General features: G+C 37.7%; 1 protein-coding gene across 7 annotated transcripts; it reads right to left on the bottom strand.

The window, feature by feature from the left end:
- Positions 1-3,226: 3,226 nt before the first annotated feature.
- On the bottom strand, positions 3,227-16,584 carry KCTD20 (potassium channel tetramerization domain containing 20). 7 transcript variants are annotated; one of them, XM_087929613.1, is made up of 10 exons: positions 16,333-16,405; positions 15,836-15,874; positions 11,337-11,421; positions 9,532-9,690; positions 8,057-8,237; positions 7,648-7,750; positions 6,649-6,769; positions 6,136-6,333; positions 4,538-4,648; positions 3,227-3,646 (listed from the first exon to the last, which is right to left on the bottom strand). In XM_087929613.1, exons 4-10 carry the CDS (start codon positions 9,650-9,652, stop codon positions 3,354-3,356), a joined length of 1,128 nt encoding a protein of 375 aa, XP_087785739.1. In that variant the 5' UTR covers positions 9,653-9,690; positions 11,337-11,421; positions 15,836-15,874; positions 16,333-16,405; the 3' UTR covers positions 3,227-3,353. The 7 variants fall into 7 exon arrangements, with proteins under 7 accessions (XP_087785739.1, XP_087785738.1, XP_026572696.1 ...); XM_087929612.1 differs by lacking the exon at positions 15,836-15,874 and having other exon boundaries at positions 16,333-16,581; XM_026716911.2 differs by lacking the exon at positions 11,337-11,421 and having other exon boundaries at positions 15,805-15,874; positions 16,333-16,462.
- Between the last annotated feature and the right edge of the window lie 4,657 nt (positions 16,585-21,241).

Genomic DNA, 21,241 nt, shown 5'->3' with positions numbered 1-21,241 from the left:
GATTTTTCTAAAATTGTGATTTGGATCTGGGTCCAATGGCACAATCATTGCTTTATATCTGCTACAGCAAATTTTTCTAGATCCAAAAAAGCTATGGCCTCCAGATGTTGCTGATGATGTTTCCCTGCACCCTTCACCATTATTCATGCTTCCTGGGAGTGTTAAACACCGTAGCCCATCAACATGTCATGGAGTACATTAGATATCTTAACCAAATTTGCATTATTCGCATTGAGGAAAAATGCCAACCAATTTAGAAACTGCCAAATTTAAAACGAATTTGTCTAGATGATTAGCCTCCAAGGAAATATTTAATTTGTATGAGAATGAGCTAATTATACTCCATATTCAGACTTACTTTACAATGCAGAGTGCATAAGATTTTGTACTCACTGATCCCAATATCGACTACAGCATCTAGTTCTAGGTACCACAGTTTAAAAAAGATTTAGATAAAACAGATTCAGAAAGGGAAATAAGAATTAGCAGCGGATTAGAAACCAAGTCTTATTACAAAAGAAGATTTAGGAATTAGGAATGCTTAGCTGTGAAAAAAGGAAGGATCAGAAAGGTATGACATTCTTGTACCTGAAGGAATACTGTACCTGACTGAAAAGGACAAGACCAGCTCTTCATCATTCCAGAGTGCAAGATGCTCTATAATGATTTCAAATTAGTCAGATTATAATTGAACGGAAAGAAGAAAAAAAAACCCTTAATATTAACTGGCATTTATTCATACTGGTAGAAGTGGGGATCTCACTGTTCTGAATATAAACATAAGGTTTTATCATTGCTTGAATTCAATTCATGAATTCAATTTTAATTATTAAAAGGCTTTATTATTTATTGCCCAGCCATAATCCCAATGAAATGAGTCGTTAATGGGGGCAGGGGATCACAGAAACTCATCATTTTTGTGAATTGGGGTATATGACTTTGAGGAGCCCTGCTATATATAACTTTCTACTGATCCTGCTGATTATGTTTCCCAGTTGACTATTTCAAAGGCCAGCTTCAAGCACCCTGATTGTCCCAAGGTGCTGAGACAGTTAGGAAAACTTACTCCTACAATTGATCTTAACCAAAATGCTGAGAAGTGATGTCACAAAGCCTGACATCCTTGCTAGGATCAAAGATCAAAATCCTTAGCCAAGAGGATAGATTATAGGGAACAACCATAAAACGTTTTCCATACTCAAGACTTATATGACAGCTGCTGCACCGCAGGTGTTCGTTCCTGCAACAGTCACTTTCTTTCAAAATGCTGTGGAATCCTTCTAGAAGGAAGTTCTTTACCTTCAAGAAATGCTTGAGGGGTGAGGATGTTCAGCCATCTTCGTTCATCCAGTGTTGCTGCTTGAATGTTTGAGCTTTGTATTGTTTTCTACAAATGGTACTTTCCTTTGTATTCTAGTAGCTTATTTCCAGCACAATTTAGGCATATGTGTAACTTAGGACGGGTTCTTTCCTTGTAACTGAATTTCCTGTCTGGCCGCTCACAGAGGGTCAGATTAGGTAATCATACCTCTTCAGCCCTTATTCTAAACACTGGTACACCACAGGGTTGCGTGTTGAGTCCCTTACTCTACTCTTTTTGTGTATGACTGCATTCCCACTCACGCTAGTAATACTATTACTAAATTTGCAGATGATACAACAGTGGTGGGACTCATCTCGGGGGTGGGTGGGATGAGTCTGTCTATCAAGATGAAATGGACCGGTTGCTTTCATGGTTGTGAAGACAATAACTTGGTCCTCAACACAAATAGGGAACCATAGAAGGAACAGATCAGACATACAGCCCTTGCTTATCAATGGAGACCAAGTGGCTAGTTTTAAGTTTCTGGGTGTTACCATAAAAGAGGACCTGACCTGGGGTGCTCACATTGCAGCCCTGGTCAAAAGGGTCCAGCAGAGATTATACTATCTGAGACTTCTCAGAAAACAGCAACTGAATGAAAAACTGCTGGTGACCTACTGCTGCACCATAGAGAGTATCTTATCTTACTGCACCGCTATATGGTTTGCCAATTGTGCAGATAGGACAGCACTCTAGAGGGTTAACATCATTGCCCAGAAGATCATTGGTTGCCCTCTCCCCTCTTTGGAAGAGCTTTATAGCTCCTGTTGCCTTAAGAAAGTTCAAAACATTCTCAAAGATCCATCTCATCCTGGGCACCCTTTTTTGAACTATTACCATGTGGCAGATGGTACAGAATAATAAAAACAAGGACAAACAGACTGAAAAACAGCTTATATCTCAGGACAGTAACTCTATTGAATTCTACTGTATAGTGCAGTGTTGGTGCAGTGTCGGGGGCTTTCAATTCAGTGTATAGAAAGTGAAGGATGTGTGTTTATGTTTATTTTCATGGTCATGATGTGCACTGAAGATGGTGTTTGATTTCATTGTACGAGGTGCAATGACAATAAACTAAACTAAAAATTAATTTGAATGGTCCATTGGGCATTCAGATTCCAATTCCTCCCTGTTGGTGCTTACCTTGGTAAGTGCGTCTGATATTCCTTTCTGAGCTGCTATATCAGTGTTAGGATAGGAAATTGAAGAGAAAGGTGACAAAAGTGTATGCATCGTAGGTGTGATGTTTCTGTATAAATATCTATTTCAGCCAGGTAACGGAGGATGAAGGGTACCAAATTCTTTGCTATGATACTGATAATGATTGTAATACCACAGTGGAATCCTTCATGATATGACACCTTTTAAAACTGAGTCTGTGTAGACTAATGTTAATGAAAGACTTTAACACTTTTTTTTTATGTTGTATTCCTTCCAATTCAATGGAACATCAGACAGATCAACGTAAAGTCCATCATTCGAGGCACAAATGATCAGGGTCAAATTATCCCCCCCCACAGTCTTTCAAGAAAAGACTCTAATGCTGGGAAAGCAGGAAGGAAAGATGGACGGACAGTTGTAGGGGCATTGGGAATGCACAGCTGGGAGACCTGAACAAACAAATTAGGGACAGATCATCATGGAGAAAATCTAAGTGTAGGAATCAAAAATGACTTGATGTTACATAATCAATCAATTCTTTCAATTCAAGTGAGTTGAAAATAGGTTTCCATTCTTTTAGTTCCAATTCAATTATTTAGCCACAGGGATAAATGTTAACTCAATCGTCAGATTTCCAGTTCTCCTAAGAGAATGCTGAGGACCCTCAAGAAGCAAATTTAATTTAAAAAAAAAATAGTCCTCTGGGCTTGAAGAGACTATATTTGGAAACTATAGCAACCATGACAAGAAAATTCGGCTCTGAACTGGGCGTTAAGTCCCCACCCAAAAGCTCAGTTGCGTCCATTTGAGAGCCATTTGTGCTGCTTAATTAATCTGCCACTTCATTAGCATCCATCTGAGAGTGTGGTGCATTTAATCGATCAAGCTCGTCTACCTGGGGAGGGTGATGCAACATAATCTCTTGATCTTCTGCTATGTCTTCACCCGCCATTACAAGGTTTGTTAGAGATTTGCTTCTAACGCACTGGAAATCAACATGCCGACTTTTTCCTTCTTCCTTTTCCCAAGACATCTGGATGAATGGACGTTGAACATAATTATAGATCACTTCAGAGCGTCCTCCAGGCCTCTTTTTCACTTTCTCCTTGCAAGTGGGGTAACCTAAAACACAGTTATTCTGGTATAATTATCCTCCCAAACTCCCCCCAACTTCAGCCCCTACATATGTAGCTTAATTTTTTCTTCAAGTAATAAATATTCCTAAAAGGATAATATCCAGGGGTGGGATTCTACCAGTTCGGTCTGGTTTGGGTGAACCAGTAATTCCGGTGATCATTTGCCCCCGCCTCCCCCTCTGCCCCTTTCCTATGCTTTATTTCCTTATTTTGGAGCACAACTAATTCACGTGGCAGAGCGGTTCTGCTGCGCCTCAGCTGTTTTACTGACCAGGGCTGTAGTAGAAGGTAAGTATTCCACTGAAAATGGTAAGTATATAGCTGAAAATGGACTTTTTAAAATGGTGTGCACGCAAAGTGTGCAATTACCGAACCAGTTGTTAGTTCGGTTGAATCGCACCACTGATAATATCCTCCTAAAAAGGAGATCATTTGGCCTGGGAAGTTTGATCCCAAGACATCTTGAGGCAGAGACTAGACTGAAAAAAGCTGACACGAAGAAGAGACTTTCTTAGCACTGAAAATATAAATGGAACTGACTCATGTGTTCAGTACACAAAGCTGAACTATTATGTCTAGCTTGGCCTTGAGTCAAGTTGGTGCTGCTAATTTCAGAAGGGAGGAGCAGACTTTAAATAACATCCACCCACTCCACCCTAATGGAAAACTTCAAAAATAGGCAAAGCTCAAGGAATGTTAAGCATAAGGGTTTGTCAGGAACTGACTGGGTGGGTCATTCCTAAGACAAAATTTATCATTTAAGGAACCAGCAAAATTACATATGACTAATAAAATCAGTAAATTGATGTTTCGAAAAGGAAAGTATAGCTAGTTGCCCTTTTAACAGTTTGTACTACTTAGGAAACACTGTACATACCTTCAATGCCAATTCTTATATTTTTGAGGCCTCGTTCTTTCAAAACAGATTTTGCAACATCCCGATTCTCAATATACTTGAAGAATCTGTAGAGCTTAGAACTATACAAAACTTGGAGGTGAAAAAAAAGCCACATAATTAATTAATGCATATGAGTACAGCATCAATGAATATGAGTACAACAGCTATTCTTAAATTTGCTGAGACAAACAATAATTGGGCAACTTTTTGTCAAAAATAACAGTTGAAAATACAGGTGATTTCCAAAGACTCTATACTAGCCTACAAGGAAGACTGGCAGTTTCATAATGTCAAAAGGCTTTCCTCTCACATACAATTTCTATTTCTTCCCTTGTTCTTATTTCTGGAAAAGCAGAAATGTTTACTTCTTTCCCTTAAATTAGGAAGTTCCTGCTTTTCTCAGAAAATTCTTGCATTGTGGTTCAGCAGCCACAATGTGATTTATTTTCCCTAGAGCAAATTCTTGCCTCAACCTCCTTCTGCTCTGCCAAACAATACTGCAGCCCTGATGAAGCTTCTCTCTCATTCCCTTCCTATTCTGTTGATTCTGCAGTTTGCTCATGGAGCTTGTAATAGCCTTTTGTTTGTGAATGTTTTTCTTAGAACTTATCTTTTTTTAATTTCCCAAAGAGTTTAGCATCTTGTTTGTTATCTTGTTTTTCAAGCTGCTAATGTTCTACAGAAACTCTTGTCCTTCACTCACCATCAACCATTCAATGGGTTAGTAACTTTCTGCCAAGGACACATCTGGAAAGGCATCTGAGCAGAGAAGTGCTGTCTTGCCACCACTATGTCTTTGCTGCTGGCTTTGAAATGCAACGTAGACCTGGCACCATTACCCACTAAAAGTCTATGAAGCTTTTCAGTGCATTGATTTATATGTTCGTATTTCTTCATTGCCTCACTAAGATACGGCATTTTATTATTTATTTGTATCCTGCCTTTATCCAACAGGCAGAAGGCACCTTCTTCTTCTTATTTTCCCCACAACAATAACCCTGTAAGGTGGGCTGGACTGAGAGACATTGACTGGCCCAAAGATACCCAGCTGACTTTCATGGATAAGGCAGAACTTGATCTTACAATCTCCTGCTTTCTAGACTGGTGCTTTGTCTGGTTGATTGGTTTATATGCCGCCGATCTCCCTGTCTGATTGTAAGGCATTTCACACCCATAGCACTCTCACACTCATATTTTACAGAGCTTTTAAAATACCAGTGCAGAAACTTCAGGAAGCACTGTATTTTTTTCCCATGGGAAAAAGAAACAATGTAATATTGCTGTAACGAGGAAATTATCCATCACCCAAGCAATTAATAAACTATAATATAATCCTTGTTGCAAGGATTATATTATGTAATTTGTAATGGTATATGTCTTTAAACATACAATTTTACATTCAGCAGTGTAGTATGTCACAATCAATATGACTTTTATATTCTTAACCATATTTTGGGATGCCCAGACTCTTGGAAATTGATATTTGCACAAGACACTAACAGAGATTTTCTTTATAAAAGTACAATGTTATTTTTACTTTAAAACGTATTTTATATGTAAAATTTACAAATACTTACTTTGTGAATATTCTTCCCCCATTGGAGGTGGATAGTCTTCATCCCAGTCCACTATGTCTTCATCCGTTAATACGACAATATGACATTCACGCTCTCCTTTTTTAGCACTACTAACCATTATCGGCAGGATTAACTCTTCCAGATAGCTATCAAACTGCGTATGAGCCCCATCATTGGACAGTTCATGCAACAATGCACCTAAGGAAATAGATAAATGGATTTTCTGAATATGGCTAAATGTTATAGGTCTAACTCTATCAGCCTCATATCATCTCAACAGCAAGAACTAGCACAAAACATAAAAGCATATAAACATATAGAGAATTGATACATTACTCCCTTAAATGAGTGTTCCTTACTTTAAATCTCTCCAAAAGGGACTGGCTTTAACTCTCAAAATGCTAACCAGCATGATCAAGGAACCCATGATGGCTATAATATTATGGAACTGAAGACAGCATATCTGGAGAATACTTGTGTGCGAAAGGCTGTTATAAATGCTGTTATACTTACTTAAATCTTGACACTTGATCGTGTTGAAATCAAAATTGATGCAAAGATAGTCACAAGTGTCTCTGAGATCAGGAATAGAAATTCCATCAGGACAGTGAATGATTCCAGTTTTGTAATAATCCTGAAAAGTCAAGGGATAAATTATTAATACGTTTCCCCATCAAAAACATTCAAAATAGCATGCCCAGGCGATCTGTCATCTACTGATAGTTTAAGCATATTGTTGTGCTTTATATATAATGGCACATAATGACAAATTTTTCTATATTATTTTTAAAAGCTGACCATTAATAGTGCTATATCCTTCCTCCCTGAATAATGAATACAGAATAAATCATAAATCATATAATGAAAATGTAAGATTATATAATGTAAGTTTGTGTGTGTGTGTGTGTGTGTGTGTGTGTGTGTTCAGCTCCAGGTTCAGCTCTGTTCTTAATCACTCTAACTCACTGGGTGATTTTGGATCAATCACTCTATCTCAACCAAACTACCTAATAGCAATAGCACTTAGACTTATATATCACTTCACAGTGCTTTACAGAACTAAGTGGTTTACAGAATCAGAATATGCCCCCAACAATTTGGCTCCTCATTTTACCCATCTCGGAAAGATGGAAGGCTGAGTCAACCTTGAGCCTGGTGGGATTTGAACTGCCAAATTGCAGGCAGCCAGCAGTCAGCAGAAGTAGCCTGTAATACTGCGCTCTAACCACTGCACCACCATGGAACAATAGGGTTGATGTTGTGGGAATAAAATGCACTAAGATCCTTAAGTAACTGTGTGAGCTCTTAGAGAGGGAAGATGAGATATAAATCCAACAAATGAAATGATATTGGTTCCCTTAAACGGAGAAAAATGAGAGGAAAATCTGAAGTCTCAACAGAATAAAAAATACTTATCAAGAAAATCAGAATTCCCTTGAAGTTGAAAGTAAGAATGCAACTTTACAAATAGAAGGAATAGCTCTGCTTCTGGAATATTATGGAATTCTTTACCAGCACAATCCGAAAAACAGCAGAACTGATGCCTTCTGCAATTTCATATTCACCCTTTTCATTTGGACGAGTGAAGTTATATTCTCGTCCTGGTCCAAACATTCTGAAAAGCAGAAAGAAATTAAGGTACATAGATCAGATTAAGGCCACTTTAGCAAATAATAATTTCTATATGAGCAAGCTGTTATTGGGGACTCTCATGAAAATTATCTAGATTTTACAAAGTTTTTATTTTTTGAAGCCTAGAATTTGTGATTGAATTGCTAACACTGAATAGGAAAATTGGATCTGAGCACTTGATATAGCTTCACACATACCATTCAGAGTCCTGCTTAGACTGGCCATACCTCTAAGATAGGAAAGCATGCAGAACAGCTTCTAGAATTCTGTACAACCCGAAGTCACTTACCTTCCCAACATGGTATCAGGATGGGCTATGAACATTTGTGGGTTTACAACAAATCTTGCTCCATCTACAATAAGAGTCACTTTCTCTGGGGCTTGGACTTGTGAACTATTGCTCAAGTTGTTCGGACTGTTGCCAGACTGTTCTTGTGTACTGTAGTAGCCTTGATTTCGTTTACTCCCACCTGGGAAGAAAATAATATTGGCATATTCAAAGCCATTGGAACATAGAGAACTTGCTGGGTGAAAAGCAGATCTGAACTGTTCTTCTAAAGACATCAGATATGAACAGCATCTGAATAATTGGCACCAATGATTAGATTTTAAAAGTTAATCTATTACCCAAAATGATTATTTTATTTGTATCTTGCCTTTATTATTTTTATAAATAACTCAAGGTGGAAATCCTACTCAACATACCTTCCTCCTCTTATTTTTCCCACAATAACAACCTTGGGAGGTAGGTTAGGCTGAGAGAGAGAGAATTACAGAACTGAGAGAGAGTTATCCAGCTGACTTTTGTGGCAAAGATGGAACTAAAACGGAACTAAAACTCAATCTCTGGCTTTCTAGACTGATGCCTTAACTACTAGATGAAACTGGTTAATGAGGTTAATTATATTTAATACATTTTTTCTTTTAATAACCCTGTTATCACCTCCATCAGGGTGGAGTTGGGCCGATTGAATGAAGATGAGCATTTACTGGCCAGAAGCCCTTCCTGATGCCTATGTGGAGCTCACGGTAGATATTTTCTCTTTGCATCCAGAGAGATAAATATCTGCCACTACCTAGGATTGAAATCACAGCCTCCTGATTTTGAAGCAAAAGCTCCACCTCTAGTCCACCATGCCACTTAAACTATATTTAATACATTAATTATGGGTTAGTGCAGAAATGCCCCAATGTCATAAGAAAAAGCATAACTGGCTTACAATACCTATGGACAAATTCTTCTAGCTGAATTAATATAAAACAATGCAGAATTGATCCACGCTTTCTTCTTGTGATATAAAAAAGATGGAAGAATCCAGTTGGAAATTGTGAATGGACCAACCTTTGTTACAGGTCCATGTCCTAGGCAGGTTGATTACATAATAAAACTATTGTGTTTAAGGATCTGTAGTAGTTTGATCATACAGAAGAATGATTCACACTCTGCATTCATGTGTCTATAATTATATGAATTTTCACACAGCTGGTATGAATTTATCTAGGAATAGAACTGTAATTTCTTTGTTTTCACACTTGGCTCATGTTACTTGATTACTATTGATCTATTTAGGTTTACACTATCAAGAAAAGACAAATATAACCTAATGGGCTATGCATATCACAGTGCATTTTCTTTACAGTATGGCAACAACTGGTTAAAGATTCTGTGGAAATGCAGCCATTAATAACTTGATCCCAAAGAGGAAGAGAAGACCGCATTTTCTGGTACATTTTAATTCTTTAAAAAAATGGTTTTGTCCTTACCATGATTTCTGCACAAAGGAAACATGTTAATGTTGTGGCTGCCCTGTTTTACACTGCTTTTGTCCTGATCATGGATTGAAGAAGCTAAATTCTCAAGTTCTTGATTACTCAATTTCTCCATTCCATCAGCATGACTAATATTCAACTGGAAAAGCAGTCCTACAGGAAAGGAAAAAAGAATTTACATCAAGACAAAATATCTCAGTCTATTCCTTCCTCGAGCAACATGCAGATGCTTAAGGCCATAGGCAGCCCTTGAAGATCTCGCTGCATGCTTTGCTAACACAAAATATGTAGAAAATATATGAAAATGCAATATAAGCCCTGGAATCTCATATCACCCATAAAAAGAAAGACAAGGTGCCAAAGACTCTTAACTATATGTGTGTGATAAGTTCCTACTTATTTTCTATATCTTAATTCCACAATCCAAATTTTAACTCTGCAGCTCATGGATTCCAACAAAATATGGCCCAAACCATCGCCCAATAAAACTTGAATGGGAATTTAGAATTTAGGTCTCAGCAGCATATTCTTACCTCAGCTTGACTCAATTTGGTGCCCATGAGATATGTTTAGCTTGCACAAGGTATATCCGGAAACTAGAGAGCACCAAGCTGAGAAAGCCTCTCTAATCATTTCACTATATGGTGTGTGATTACATGTGATTTTTTTTTTCTTAAGAGTTTAAATGTTTTTCTTTCATATTTTGCCTTTATATTTACCAAAACATTTTACAAAGATCTAGCTCTCTGGAGAAAACTCTAATGCTATGTAAGGGGATGGAAAGAGAAGAAAAGGATGACCAGCAAAAAGGTAGACAGACTGAGGTACAGTGATACTGAGTGCATCAATGGAAGAGCTGAAAGATCATTGTAGAGAAAACCTATTCATGTGATTGCTAGAAGTCAACAATGACTTGATGGCATCTAATCAATCAAACAGACAGGTAACTATGAACATTGATTTCATACAATTCTACACACGAATGGGGAGAAAATCACTGCAGCACATCACACCTTCAGATAGTGAACATATCTATTCTTCTAGATGTGTCCTATTGGAAAGCTTAACGGCAGATTACACACAGCAAACTGAACAAGAGATATGGACATTAGTATTCAGATTTACACACCATCCAAAAGAAAATGCCTTTTGTGAAGCAGCCTCATTAGCCTTACGCCCTAGGCTGTTTGAAGAATAATAAATATCTAAATTAAATAAATGAAAACCAATTCTCTATTTGTGATGAATTCACTTTTCTATTTCATATAATGCTGCCTATACCTTCTTAGCCCAAGTCCTTGGTTCTAAGAAACTAAAATGGCAAACAGCATCTTTTGGGGAGAGAAGTGGTTTATGTTAGTCTTGACTCCTAGCAACAAGATTTCAGAAATGATTTGCCATTGCCTACTTCCTAGGTCACCCAACTGGCTTTGTACCTAAAGCAGGACTATAACTGATACTCAGCCAGTTTCTAGCCTGGTGCCTTAACCATTACACTAAACTGGTTCTTTTAGCTATAATGCCAAATAACACCTAAGTTTCTAAGTTAGTAGCTAATAACAATGTGTTAAACAATATTTAAGATCATGTCATAAATGAAATATCATTTATTTTTCCAATCCTCCAGTTAACCATTTTTATTTACAACCCAAACTGTCCTATTGACATACTCACATTTAAAAATAAATCCAGTTCTATAAATAGTATCATGAGACAATGGCTGACATATGAATGTGTTGAATTTCTTTTCTCAACACAGCATATTTCACTGCATGTCTCATAAACAACATGCAACTTACATAGATTTTGATCCAGGGATTTGCCATTCTGGCTCTTCATCTTCTTACATAAAATCATCATCAAATTACAGTATGGCTTAACCAGCTATAGAAATTGAGACATATTATTTGTCAATGAAACCCTAATCTGGCTTGATGAAGTTCCAACAAACTCAAACTTTTAATTTTTTTTGCAACTTGACATAAGGAAGATATCGTATGTGCTTAATGAATTTTGGAATTCTACTTATGATTAACATATTACATTCAGTCTTTGTATGTATACTGTATATAATAGTGCCTGGTTTTACACATAATGCCAAGCCTTGATCAACTATGGTTTATTGAACTAAGCACAATTGCTGTATTTGAACAACGGGCTAAACCAAAATCAAAACAAGGCATGTGGCAGCTTAGTCTGAACTATGAATAGAGGGGAATGGTTACTAGATATAGTATACTCTGTAGTGTACTCTTATACTATATAGTATACTCTGTATATGCTTCCAAAAATGATGTGAAGGAAATGCTTTGCAATATGCAGAGGTCTGAAAACATGCAGATATTTCAAGATATCTACTATTAAAGTTAATGCAGCTCTTAAAGCAATGGCATTTGGGAGGAGAAGCCTTGAAAAAAAATCATTCTCTATTTCTGAAGTACACACAGTTTTAAGTATTACCAAGAAAACCTAATATGATTTGCTTGCCCTCTCACATTACACTTTGTCCCAATATGGAAATATTAAAGGCATGCTCATGTTTCATTATAACATATTAGATTTCTATCAGGATATATTTATAACTGCTACAGAATTGCTTCCAGAGCTTAGTGCTTCTGTATGGATTAGTTCCCGGATTGACAAGGATTCAGGAGACATTTTTTAAAACAATCATTAAATCGTCAATCACCAGCTTTCCAGACAAAGACTGGAAACATGAAAAAAGAAATAATGGAAGAAAAAAGAAACAAGGGAAGATTCCACCATAACATATGATAGGAATATGTTGGCTGCCCATGGGATATAATTCAGTTGCTGAAATTCTTGTACCCCGTGCCTTTCTTCTCAAGAAACCTTGCTAAATCTGACCCAAAGGTGCTTTTTCAAAAGGCAACTGGGCTTTTTGAAGAAGCTTCTCAGATGAGAAGCAAAACATCTTCAAGAAAAATCAAAGAAAGCCTAGTTACCTTTTGAAAAAGCACCTTTGGGACAATCATGACTTGGGTGACTGAGAATCTCCAAAGACACTTCCTAAAGATTTTCTGAAAACCGTGCTTGGGAAAGAACTTGTGGTTTAGACTAAAGCCAAGAACCTGAAGTTTCCATGTTTGCAGAGTAGGATTTCATGTTGTCCTCATAGTTGAGCTATCTCCACCTCAATTTCTTCATGGTCTGCCCCTGCAACTATATCAAATTGGGACTATTTTAGGGCATTCTGTCAACTGTAAAGGAAATTTTGAGGCAACATTGTCAATGAAAGACACTGTGCAACAATTCTATTTTCCCTTTTGCTGGTTCTTCTCCCAGAGAAAGCCAGGTCAGAGCAAAAGGATAGGGACTGATTCCATTTTTATGTTATCCAAGGCAGTTATTATGTTTATACAAAGTCTGGTGTTGTTTTTGCTTCTCTTATTAGGGCACATTAGAGAAAATTGGAGGAGGTGACAAATTGGTAATGAACTTGCATGTCCTTAGATATAAGCACTGCAGTTGGAACCGACTGTTGGTACAGACAGCTGGCAAAGAGGCCACATTCCAGGGAGGACCTCTGTATCATATGAGAAAGACTTGAAGGCTGGTGGGGGTACTCTAGTAATTGACTTTGTAAAATATATTCAAAGTAGCGCTATCAATAGCACTTAAGACTTATTTAGTGCCTCATAGTGCTTTGCAGCCCTCTCTAAGCAGTTTAGACAATCAGCATATTGCCCCCAACAATCTGGGTCCTCATTTTACCCACCTTGGAAGGATGGAAGGCTGAGTCAACCTTGAGTCAGTGAGGACCAAATTCCTGGCAGTGGGCAGAATTAGCCTGCAATACTACATTCTAACCACTGTGTCACCACAGACACTTGCCACCGTAGCAAGTATCTGCAGGGAAGAAGAAAAAAAAGATGAAATGGAGAAGAAAAAAGTAAAGCCGACAAAAGAATACCCATTCTAGGACTAGGGAAGCTCCAATCTTTTTCAATCCAATAAAGCCATCTACAGCTAATTTTTCCAAGAATATCCCTCTAGAGACCGGGGCTGTTTATATTAGAAAAAAAAATATATATAATAATTTTAAACATTACAATTAAAAAGATAAAAACTAACAAACTAAAAGAAATCCTGCACGAATAAAAGAAACAAAAATAGAAATGCAAGACTCATCTAAATAAAGAGAAGTAAGCAATTCAGATCACTGTATAATTGATGGACAATGGCTGCTCTTCTAGCCTTCTAGCTTTACTCACTCTGCAACCACAGAAGCAGAGATGATGATTCACTTTGTTCTCCTGTTATTTTCCATACTGTTGACATATAATTAAAAGGAAGAGCCCTACCGAACCAGCAACTCTTCCCAAACAACATTAATACTTAAACAGCAACAGATATGGACAGGTGAATAAAAAACCTCTGGAGAAAAATTACTTTGCTTCAACTAATTTGTCATATATACAACAAACATATTTCCATACATTTAATGCTTTTTTTCATATTTAGCTGAAAGACAAGAAGGTTTGAGGAACATTCATTTTTCAGCAAGGAAGTTTTAACTGTCCGAAAGCAGAAATTATTAGCTTCCTTTCTTTTTCAGAAGAATGGATGGAAAATTTTGAGCACTGCAAATAACTTGCAAAGCATGGTGTTTCCCTTTCTGCCACATTAATTTATTAGGAGAGGTGTGGCATGCAGCTCCCACTAGATCCTCAAAGATTAACCTATAGTGAATCCAAACCACAAAACAGCAAGAAAATGCTTTTATTTGAGAAATGGGAGTGGGTTATTAAGTAAATATCTGAAATCTATTTATTGGGACAAATGATAAATTGTTGCATTTTTTAATGTAAACATCACTGCAGAGTGGCAATATTCTCAGCCAAACTAGCATGTGAAATCCAAGTTTGAGCTGGCAGCTGCAAGGGCTTTAGTACAACACTGGAAGATCCTTTACAGAGATTATTTACAAATGTAATAACAGCAATTTATAATCCATTTTTAGAATATGCAAAATCAGATATTCAAAAATTTAAGAAGTCATGGAAAAAGAAATGGATTCGTCTACTATATGAATATCAATAGAAGACAATCTTGGCACTTATCATTTATGATTTAAAACTACAACTAATTCAACAAAAAATATCATATGCACTCTCCCATGTGTCTTTCTCTGGAAGAAACCAATGGGTCCACCTGATTAGAGATGTGATGCTCTAAATGCTGATTCATATGTTACTTCCCATTCCTGTTCTATTAAAACATCATATGGCAATGTTCTGTCATTTTGTGGAGTAAAAACTAGATTCACCATGTTGTGTCTGCCCTGTTCAAATTTGTAATTAATGACTTGGATGAAACAGTAGAGGTAAGACTGTTGAGGGAAAAAATGCAACATTCTTGATCTCATCAATACAGAAGATATTGAGGCAGGGATAGGCAATTATTGCAGCTTTATTTGGAGTTCAACTTCCAAAATTCTAGATCCATCCATGTTGAGACAGGAATTCTGGGAGTTAAAGTCCTCAGGTTGTAAAGTTGCCATACAGTAGTTGCCCACCCCTGCATTAAGGATTAAATCCTTAAATTTACCTGTTAATCAGGACCTGAGGCACAGACTTGCTCAGGTGACAGAAAGCAGAGTAATGTTTTAGTGTTTCCTTTCAAATTTCCAGAATTTGATTTCTGAAACCTGATTTATCGTTTTGCTTCTCTGATTTATTTCACAGCATCAAGCCATTTGGGAATATGGTACACTTAGTTTATCACAACACAGCAGATTTTGCTACTATTCCTTGGTCTGCCTTGACAATTTAAAAAAACCAGATTACTTTAGATTTTTAAAATGCTTTTTACCTTTTGTTCTGCCAGACTACTTTATGTTCACCTAACAGAAAATACATATATTTTAAAATATTCCCACGTAATTTAAATTAATTATTAAAATAGTGTTGGAAAACCTCTGTCTCAAATTATATTTGTTCACTGCTAGGAAAAAAAAACCCTAATATCCAAAGCAGTTTCTCTGAATAACACCGCCAAATTGACAGATAATTCACCCTAGAAAAACGAACTTGGATCCGAATATAGTATTCCCACCCCACCCCCCCACCCCCGCACATCTCGGAATTACGTGAGAGTAAATCTCTGTATTTATGCACACAACAAGGGGCGTGCATAAGTGCACCATCGTGCCTCCCGTCCCTGTCCTATTGTGCCCATTTATTTGTACCTATTTCCTGTATTCTTAATAAAATTATTCTAGTAAAATTAAAAGAAGAACGATACCAGTAAAGCTGCAATGTACGAAAACATTAACCTTGGGAAGGGTTTTCTTTCTTCATGGAGGAGCATCGCTCTGGAAGAAGGAATGCCATTGCTGAGTCCAACCTCTGCCCAACCCCAAGATTTTGTTAAGGAAGGACCGCAAGAAAAACGAACTCAAGGTCCCTGCTCGCTTTGAGCTCCACCTTGAAGGCCCTCCCTTGCAAGATCAGTCCATCTAACACAAAACCACGAGCATTTTCCCCCTATATTTTTTCCCCTTTCTGATAGACAGTTTCAACCGTCCTAGAGAGATTTCTACATTCTGATGTTTAGCCTTTCCGCCGATACTTTTTCCATGCCTCAATTACGTAATGCGATCGAGCTTTAAAGGGCCAGAAATCTCAAAACGATTGAAAAACACTTTGTTTCTTTCAGGCCGCAATTAAATATATGCGTGGAAAAACTTCGGTCTAATCGACGTTAATTTCTATTCTGGACTCAAGTTCATCAATAAAAAATGTAGAGAGGCAATTATTAGCATCTACTTACCGGCATTCGCTAAAGCATTCCAGCTAATGAATCAGCGCCGCAGCCTGGAAATCTACTTTTAATAAGGATGTGGATAAATCCAAGCGGCAGAAGAGACAGATTTTAGCAATCCCCCCTCCCTTCCAAATCCAAATGATTATTCATGAGCCTTATTTCAAATTAAGAGTCCCTGCCCAACAAATGAAAACTGGAGAGAGCATGTTTATACTGTACTGTACGGTAAGCTCCTTTGCTCTCGGAATACTGCCCTGCAAAGGATGAGAGTTCAAACTGCATGCCTCAAAATCGCAACGATCACTATTTGATTTATTTATTTATTTGTTTTTATTTTTATTTATTAAATTAATGTACTAATTTTTATGTCGCCCAACTCCCCTACAAGGTGACTTTTTTCTAATCGTTAAATAGATTTAACAATTATGAAATAGCGTATTTTATTCCTTCATCTTATATTGCTCTCTTAATCCATTATTGGCCCTCTCTAATTGAGGGGTTCCCAGTGTTTCTCAATCTTAACGAGTTTAAGATCAGTGGACTTCAACTCCCAGAATTCCCCAGCTAACATGATATTTGCAGGAAGTGGATTCACTAATAAAATTACCACTTCTAATTGTGATTCTGGCATGCCCCTGAGTGTTCCCAGGGACCAATGCCAATTAATTTATATTTCCTGGACCCTTTTCTGAAATTTTTCTTTTAAAAATTGCTGTATAGGAATCTGTTCTTGCCATGATGCCTCAAGGCACCTAGTAAAATCATGATACAAACTCTTCCTTTTATGCTTGCATCACAACAGAACAGCACAAATTTGGTCATTCTCTTTTCCCTCCCATGTGGAAGTCTATATAACTCTAATGAGCTGACATTTTCCCCTATTCTCCAGGCTTTCTCAGAGATAATGGAGTGACATTTTCCAGTAGGAATAGGCAGAGGTCTGGATTCAAAGAGCACAATATGGTTTCAAGAATTTATGGACCAGGGGTGCTTGCAGAAGAGGGACAACTGTCCAAAAAGCAAAGATGGAGAATGGGATTGGATGATCAAGGCCCTACCCTTTTCTGTTGCTTTCTAATAACAAAGGACAGGGCTATTGGGAGCTTCTTACCAGAGCAGCTGCATCCTTTCCTGGCCTTGGATAATTGCTCTCTATCTTGTTTCTTTTGTTGGTAACTTCTCTAAAATCTCCCATAAGGTTGATGAACTTCACTGAGTCTATGGGACATATTTATTTCCACATTTAAGCTGTTCTAATATATTTCACGTCAGTTACTATTACTGTAATAACCACATTATAAAAGTTTAACAATGTAATGAAAAAAAAGCTTTTATTAAAATATTTCTATATGATTCCAAACACATTCCATCATACAATAAGCTAAGTGATTTGTTTGGTTTTTATGTCAAGGCAATCCCCCTATAATGGTCTATTAGCTGAAGTTTGTTTAATATAGTGTGAATCCAACTATTTGTGGTCTATTAATAAACCATGCTTAAACCATGGTCTAGCACAATGTGGCTATCTACTAAGGAAGGAAATCAGAAAGTGCTGATTGATTGACTTGTCTTTTTATGTAAATATTTCTAAGATGATAAAAGCAAAACCTAAGAACAAAAACAAGGGAATTAAACAACAAAAAATAGCAACAACATTAAAGCATGGAACATACAATAATAGTTGGAAGTGACCTTGGAGGTCTTCTAATCCAACTCACTGTTCAAGCAGGAGAAACCAGTACCGTTTCAGACAAATGGTTGTCCAGTTTCTTTCGGAAAGCCTCCAGTGATGGAGCACCCACAACTTCTGAAGGCAAGCTGTCCCACGGGTTGATTGTTCTCACGGTCAGAAAGTTTCTCCTTAGTTCTAGGTTACTTCTCTCTTTGGTTTGTTTTCATCCATTGTTTCTTGTGTAATCTTTTGGTGCTTTGGAAAAAAATTAACCCCCTCATCTTTGTGGGAGTCCCTTAGATATTGGAACATTGCTATCATGTCACCCCTAGTTCTTCTTTTCCTTAGACTACTAGACATACCAATTCCTGTAACAGTTCTTCATATGTTTTTAGCCTTCAGTCCCCTGATCGTTCTTGTTGTTCTTCTCTGCACTTCTTTCCACAGTCTCAACGTCTTTTTTATATTATGGTGACTAGAACTGGATGCAGTGTGGTCTCACTAAGGCTTTGTAAAGAGGAACTAGAACTTCATGTGATCTTGATTCTATCCCTTTATTTAATGCAGCCTAACTATTACCATAAACACATTAAAAAGCACGAGAGAAGACTGTGTAGTGTTTTCATTTCCCAGTTTCATCTCAATTTGTAAGTTGAGGACTGCATGTATTGAGAACTCATCAGAGCCTAAGGTTTGGGCCCCATAGAATAATCTCAGTAACTATATCTGATGTGTCCTCAGTAGGAGAAAACCAGTCACATAGTGCCTGCCTCCTGGTGACTCATAAATCTGAAAATACTTCATGGAATATGCACTGTGTAAAAAAGAAATATACCTCTCCTCTTTGGCGGTAAGGTCTAAGAGCTTGATGGATGGTGGACTATATATGGCATTCTTAGGAAACACAAATGTATTTAATACAGAGACCTCAATCTTTGAAGGTGAACAGAAAGTGAAAGAAAATAAGAGACTAGAAAGTCTTTGAAACTGCAAAAGCACACACAAATCATTGTACCATGCCTGCTGTGTTGTAAATGTTGACATACTGTATCCCTGTGAACATAACTGAATATTTTTCTCTTCCTCCCCCACCCCTGACATTTTTGGGGTTAGTGGGTACATTTGAAATTTATTTTATTTTATTTATTGAATTTATATGATGCATCACACTGTCAAGGGACCCTTGTTGAGAAAATGTCTTAAATGTTGGACACATCGTCCCCTTTCATCAGATTGTTTCTTTCATGGCTCAGAATTATTTTCAGTGGTGCTGGAAAATCCTGCTTCTTTTGATAAATATAGATACTGTACATAGATAATGTAAATTGTTGCCTGTTGTTTGTTGTTGTTGCTGTCTATTTTTCCTGCTTTTTATCCTGGTTTTGCCAGTTAACTCTGTTTGACATTTGCTGGGTGTTTCATAAATAAAGATCAGGCTAGATATTTTGCTAGCCAAACTGAGCGGCTTCTGTGCTTGCTCTGATCTGGTTAGATAGAATGACGGAGAATGTGCAGGATACGAAGTAAACTGGAAATTCCCCTCAGTAATTTCCAGCAATAAGCATAAGCACCAATGGCTGGTCACAAACTAGTGAAATTACTTCCTGCTACCCATTCTTCCTCCCAAAGGTGTTCTTTACTAGCTCAATCTATTTTTATTTTCCAAAGAAAGCCTGAGCTTTAGTCACCTACAAGATTTATCTTCTGTTTCTGGGAACTGGGTTGCATGTAGTATCTTTGTGGAAATAAGATGTGGTTGAGGCTGATGCTCTTCTTTGCTATGAGGTTCCTGTTTGTTTGTTTACAATTTTCAAATATGAAATGAAAACTGCCATTTTGAGCTTGAAACAAAACATTCACCCAAATATCTCATCAAAAAAGTCTGAGGTATATATTGACAGAACAAACTCAAAAGCAATTCTGTAAATCCAAAATATTTTGACCATAGAAAACAATAGAAACACGCACACACAGAGAGAGAGGCAGGCAGACAGACAGAGAAACCATTAGTTTTATGCTGCCCAAAACTATGGCATTACTACTAATTACTACTATGCTACCACATTCTAGACCAAATGTAGGCTTTCAAAGATACACCGCACAAGACAAAATGGTAGTCTATTCAGGAGGTGGTTAGAGCATGAATAATAATCTGGAGAGTCTTCCAAATCAGGAACAGGTACAACAAGCACATTAGATGGGTCTATGTGAAGAGACTCTTGGCGACAACTGTTATCTCCTCCTCAAGCAGGAGTTTGAATCCAAAGCTACTCCCAGATTGCCCATTCATCTCAAAGGATAATGCTGCCTTATCCAAGACTATAGAGATGGAAGTTTCCCAGGATCAATTCTTCACAGCCTCTCTAGACATTGGGACAGAAGATTGACAGAAAATCAAGGATGGTCCATAATCAAAACACACAATTGAATAGTATACTGATGATACCAAACCCCAAATCAATGCATAAACTCAAGCACTGGTTTCATTTAGCTGTTGAACAGGAGGGGGAAAGAATCAAAGCCTCTACATCATGCCAGAGAGATTACATCTGGGTTTGAACATTTTCCCAACATTGGCACCAATTGAAATAGGCCACAGAAGGAGAAGGACAACCCTTTAAAATGGTATCCTCCACTCTTAGTCCCTACAGCTGGTCCAAAAGGATATTGTGATTGATGGCATCAAAAGCCATTATGAAATGGAAAAACTTCCGGTTTGCAAGCTTCGGTGGTGGCAGGAATCCGCGATCGTGCACAGTTCCTGCTGCGCTCGCCGCTGGAGTGCCCCCGATCCAGCCGGATTTGGGGGCTAATAGTTACCCTGTAGAGGTGACTGAAGATAGGGGAGATTCAGCAGGGGTCCAGGGGAAATGCAACCCCCCCCCTCAGCTGGCTAAACTCCCTTTTCCAAAACTGGTGGAGTGGCGGTCAGCGATGGCCGCCACAAAGAAACTTTCATCCGGACAAGAATGTGCAGGAGGAAGCTGAAGAAAGTGAAAGTTTTTGGCTGAACCGGGATAACAAGTAACATCTAAATACCCTGGAAACTTAACTTCATTAAAGATACATTGTTCCCAAGAAGATCGTAAAAAGTGGCAGATGAAAGTTAAAAGGGAAAGTTTGTTTTTTCTCACTCTCCTTCCCTACGGAGATAGCAGATGGAAATCGGAAAAACCCGTTTTGGCATCAACAGGTAATCAAATTTGAAAACCAAAGCCAAGGGGACATTAAAGATTTCTGAAC

Source organism: Pseudonaja textilis, chromosome 3, assembly GCF_049901715.1.
Source record: "Pseudonaja textilis isolate UNSWEBS1 chromosome 3, rPseTex1.2, whole genome shotgun sequence".
Taxonomy (NCBI): domain Eukaryota; kingdom Metazoa; phylum Chordata; class Lepidosauria; order Squamata; family Elapidae; genus Pseudonaja; species Pseudonaja textilis.
This window is presented reverse-complemented; position numbering and strand designations above follow the sequence as displayed.